At 50.3% G+C, this 5,405-nt stretch overlaps 1 protein-coding gene across 1 annotated transcript; it reads right to left on the bottom strand.

The window, feature by feature from the left end:
• Positions 1 to 2,190: 2,190 nt before the first annotated feature.
• Positions 2,191 to 2,887, bottom strand: LOC106818576 (protein SOGA3-like; the record flags this gene model as incomplete). The annotated part of the gene is given in 1 exon segment (XM_014823272.1): positions 2,191 to 2,887. A coding segment is annotated over 1 exon segment (697 nt), but the record flags the coding sequence as incomplete, so codon positions are not given.
• Positions 2,888 to 5,405: the final 2,518 nt, after the last annotated feature.

Raw genomic sequence — 5,405 nt, forward strand, 5'->3', positions numbered from 1 at the left:
TCTCTATCTCCCTCTATCTAGCTCTCTTCCCCTCTCTCTCTCTCTCTGTCTCTCTATGTCTCCCCTTATTTCTGCCTGTCTCACAATGTGTCTCTCTTTCTCTCACCCTCAACCTCTCTTTTTTCACTCCGTCTTGTTCTGTCTCTGTGTGCATTTCTCTAGCACTCCTACTCTCTCTCTCTCTCTCTCTCTTTCTCTCTCTCTCTCTCCTGTTTCCCTCCCCTACGTTTACCGAAGCAAGTCAGCTGTGTACTTAACAAAGTGTCGTAAAATATTGAGTGCGGCAGAGCAAAATTCATGATCAGATTGTTTGCCTTTTTCCATCATCATAAGCAGCCGAACAAAAATGCCGCCACGTCGGAGAACACTGTCAACAATCAGACGCCTGCAACACCGCTGCTGCCTCGCTCTCTCTCCCTCTCTCTCTCGCTCTCTCTCTCTCTCTCTCTCAGTCTCTCTCTCTCTCTCTCTCTCAGTCTCTCTCTCTCTCTCTCTCAGTCTCAGCCTCGGCCTCGGTCTCTGCTGTGTCTCGGTAAGGATGCCACAGAGCTGGGAACGGAGGGGGGAAGTAGAAGGGAGAACGTGACATGAGAGGAGAAGCGGGTCTTACGCTACCGTCCCCTACCGTCCGTCTACCCTACCCTACGCTACCGCCCCCCCCCCCTATGCCCATAACACGGTCGTAACAGCGAGTCAGGAGAAGTAGAAGTGAGAGGTGTAGGGAGAGCGTAAGATGAGAGGAGAAACCATTATTGCTGCTACCGTTGCCCCCCCTCCAACGCGCCCATACTAACGACCCCCCCCACCCCCACCCCACGCGCCCATACTACCGCCCGCATTCGACATAACAGCGATGACGTGATGCGGCCATGATGCCGAGGCGCGCCGAGGATTGACACTCTGTGTCTTCCAATCACAGCCTACGCCGCACCAGTCTTTTATATTTTTAAAGATGGGGACCCATTGGACCACCAAATCGCCGATCTCAAGAAACTAGGGCATTCTGCTATGTTAGAACGGTTTCCTACGATAGAGTTTGCCACAAATACGAAAATAACACGCTGTTTAGCGCACTGCGCTACGTCCTTCTGTTGAATTGTCGCATCCCCGTAATCAGCTCCGCCTTCTTCGTTCATGGACATGAATTGGGCGGCACCGACGTGACCAGTTACTGTACCTACTGTCTTTCGCCAGCCTGTATACTTTTCTTAAATAATGAAATGCCCGGCCGATGCATGCTGCAGCGCTCAGTATCAACAGCAAAGCTGTGCCACGCAATCTTGAATCATGTCTCTCTGGATCACGAAATCGCGTGCGGCGTGGAATCTGATCGCGGGAATCACGCCTTCATGAGCGTCAAGCTGTTTCCACTCACCGCACTATACCGCAGTAGCTATATAGCACTGGATACGTCACTCGGTTGTCATCGCACGTTAGTTTGGTACGATTATCACGTGTAACTGCTCGATTGTGCAGCAAAGCCGACGTCGTGTATGCGTCGTACATGACCGCGTATCGGCCTGCTGCCGTCGCACCATTAGCGAATCAAGCTCATTAATTACCACTTAGAAACCTCTGTGTGGAACTTTTAGCGGTTAAATGTCTATTAAAACGCAATGAGCGCAAGTGCGTTGATGGCTGCGCGAGTGTAACAATAAGGCGGCATATGGCAAATATAATACATGCATGAGAGTAATCGCGCAGTGAGACGCCAGTACGCATTCCTGCTGGAAACAACGACAGCCGCCATCTTGTCTGTGATGCGGTAATAGGCGCGCGCCGGCGTTTGAGCAGACGGACGGGAGAATGTTTTTTTAAACCTTGTTATTAGTCGCACTGCTGACTGAGTATTATTGTAGCGCAGACTTTACCCGGGGCCTTATTCTTGTTTATGCTTAACATGTAGCAGTGTGTACCGTTGATCATGAAAACTGTTATGACACGGATTTCCGTTCTATGTTAAACTAGACGAACGTTGTAAAGTTGCAGTTGCAAGTTGTCCTCCTTTTCAAAAGATTGTTAGTGTGTTGCATAGACCGTAGATACAAATAGAAATAACATACGAACTTAAACGGATACAGCGATGAGTGTTTTGTACGAATTCCACCCCGACACTTCGTAACCTACTTCTACGGGTTTAGACTGCCGAACACGTCCTCGCGCTAACGCAGGAACACCGTTAGTTTCTCACCTTGCCCGACACTCTGGCGACGTGTGTCTGCAGTCTCTGCTTCTCCTGTACGGCGTCGGCGAGCTGCCGCTGTAGCTGTTCGTAGTCTTCCTCCGTGCGTCCTCTCCGCTCCTCGCTCGCCTCTAGCTCATCATGCAGCCGCACCGACACCTCCTTAGCAACGATCAGCTCCTCCTCTAGCTCCCGTATCGCTCTCTGCTCCTCCTCCGTGCTCGAAGACTTCTCCTCCAACTCCCGTAACCGCTCCTCGAAGTGTTGCCGGTCTGCTTCGGCAGTCTCGTTACGCTTCTCTGCCTTGCGCAGCTTGTACTGTAAGATGCGACAGTTCTTTGCTGCCATCTCCAGCTCGCGCTGAGTCTCACGGAACTCCTCAGCCTCCTCTTCGCGAAACTGGTCCTGCATTTCGTCTATCTCCACCTGCAGAGCACTGATCTCGCGTCTCATCGACGCATTCTCGCCTAGCAGCAGGGAGTAGGCGTGCTCGGTGGTCGCCATCTTGTCTCGCTGAGAGATCAACTCTTCAGCCATCCCCGCGTCGTAGAGCGGAGCCCCGCGCGACGCCAGCGCCACCTTCTCGGCGTCGAGGCGATCGCAGTGCGCCCTGGTGTCGTGCAGCTCGGTGCGCAGCGCGGCGACGACCGTGCGCAGGTCGTCGGCGTCGTCGTCGTCGGCGGCGGAGTCTCCGGCCTGTCTCATCCTGCAAGCAGAGAGGGCTAAAGATGTATATATATGTATATATGTATAATATATATTAAATAGATAGATAAATTTATTTATTATATATATATTAAATATATGTATATAGATAAATAGATAAGATACGATAGATAGATAATAGATAGATAGATAGATAGATAGATAGATAGATAGATATGATAGATAGATAGATAGATAGATAGATAGAATAGAATAGATAGATAGATAGATAAGATAATAGATAGATAGATAGATAGATAAATAGATAGATAGATAGATAGATAGATAGATAGATAGATAGATAAAGGATAGATTAGATAGATAGTAAATAGTAGATAGATAGATAGATAGAAAAGATAAAAAGGTAAAGAGAGAGACAACAGAGAGAGAGAGAGAGAGAGATGAGAGAGAGAGAGAAGAGAGGAAGAGGATAAGAGAGGCGCGCATGGCGTGCGTGTATATACGCGTGGTGTGCGTGCTCCTATGCGTACATAAATAGTGGCGTGTGGTGGGAGCGTGACCGTGCATGCGTGATGTCAACAACGTATGTAAGCTAGGCATCACGCTCGGCTGACAGCGACGACAACGAAGAGGAGAAACACCACGCACACTTCCGCACGCACACACCCACGCACGCACGCACGCACGCACACACGCACGCACGCACACACCACGCACGCACGCACACACGCACGGCACCGCAGACACACCCACACAACACACGCACACCACACACACACCCACACACACGACACGCACGCAGCGCACGCGCACCACGCACACACCACAGCACGCACACACACCCCACACAAACACACGCACACACACACACACACACACACAACACGCAGCGCACGCACCGCAGCGCACGCACACACGCACGCAGCACACACACGCACACAAACACACCACACACACAACACACACACACACACAGCACCACACACACCCACAGCACGCACGCGCCGCACGCACGCACACGCACGCCAACGCACGGCACGCAAACACACACGACACACACACGCGCAACACACACGCACACACACACACACACGCACGCACGCACGCACGCACACACACACACACACACACACACCACACGCACCACGCGGCGCACGCACGCACACGCACGCAACGCACGCACGCACAACACCACACACACACACCACACGCCACACAGCACACGCCACACACACGCACGCACGCACGCACGCACGCAGGCACACGCACACACACACACACGCGCACACACACGCACACACACACACACACACACGCACGCACGCACGCACACACACACACACACGACACACACACACCGCGCACACACACGCACTACACACACACACGCACGCGGACGCACACAACACACACACACACACACACACATCGTTATCGCATCAAGACTCATCGTTAAGCGCGATTCTCGGCTGTTTGCAGAAGTTTGTTTACCCGTTGCTACGCGGCCATTATCACGGCAGAAGGAGATTGAAGTGGGATGTTGAAGGATGCCACTCATAACTGCTCACTCGTCGATAAATTGGAGAGCGTGACGTGCATTACCATCAGCAGACGAACCGCGCGAAAAAATCACGCAGTAAAAAATACGCAATAAGGGTCTGCGGAAGGCAATCTGCATGCGCACCAGACGCGACAATCTGCACCGACGCGACAATCTGCATCGCACCGACGCGACATTGACCATGAAAGGCGAAGTGAGAGCGAGTTACCGTCGTTAACGTTGCTGGTGATTACAAATTTATGTTTGATGATTTTTCTATCTTAGAATAGTTATCGTATTCGAAGATAATTCTTATAAGATATAGTGAGATATAGTGAGATATAGTGAGATATAGTGAGATATAGTGAGATATAGTTATCTTATTGAAGTATGGAATGAAATGAATCGTGAAGTGTGCGAGTAATTCTCATATAAGATAATGGCATGACTCCTAACATGTGTGGTGTGTGTGTGTGTGTGTGTGTGTGTGTGTGTGTGTGTGTGTGTGTGTGTGTGTGTGTGTGTGTGTGTGTGTGTGTGTGTGTGTGTGCGTGCGTGTGTGCGTGCGTGTGTGTGTGTGTGCATACAGTACGGGTTCTTTACTCATTTATGTCTTGAAGTATTTCTGCTGTCAGAAACTGCACCAGCTTTGCCGTAGTTTTTCCTGTCAGCATATTGTCCCGCGTATATTTATAATTGACTGATTACGGTGATGACGTCTGGCTGGATTCAGGCTGCCACCTAGCGGCGTAAACTCATGCGACGACCTAGCGTGATCGATGATAATGGTGTTTCCCATTGGCAGTCTATTCAACGGCGTCTGTGTATGAGCGTTACGTTTATTGCAACACGAAGCGCGTGTTATCGCTGCGTTATTGCTCGTAAATGATGAATCCACTACATGTCAAGTCGTGCTGTATTATTCATGCATATATATAGTAAGGTACACAAGCTGCTATTGCCTGGACGTTATCTAGTTTAAATCTATTATTTAATGGCAAATATAGCGCAGTTATA

This window comes from Priapulus caudatus, unplaced genomic scaffold, assembly GCF_000485595.1.
Source record: "Priapulus caudatus unplaced genomic scaffold, Priapulus_caudatus-5.0.1 Scaffold2352, whole genome shotgun sequence".
NCBI lineage: Eukaryota > Metazoa > Priapulida > Priapulimorpha > Priapulimorphida > Priapulidae > Priapulus > Priapulus caudatus.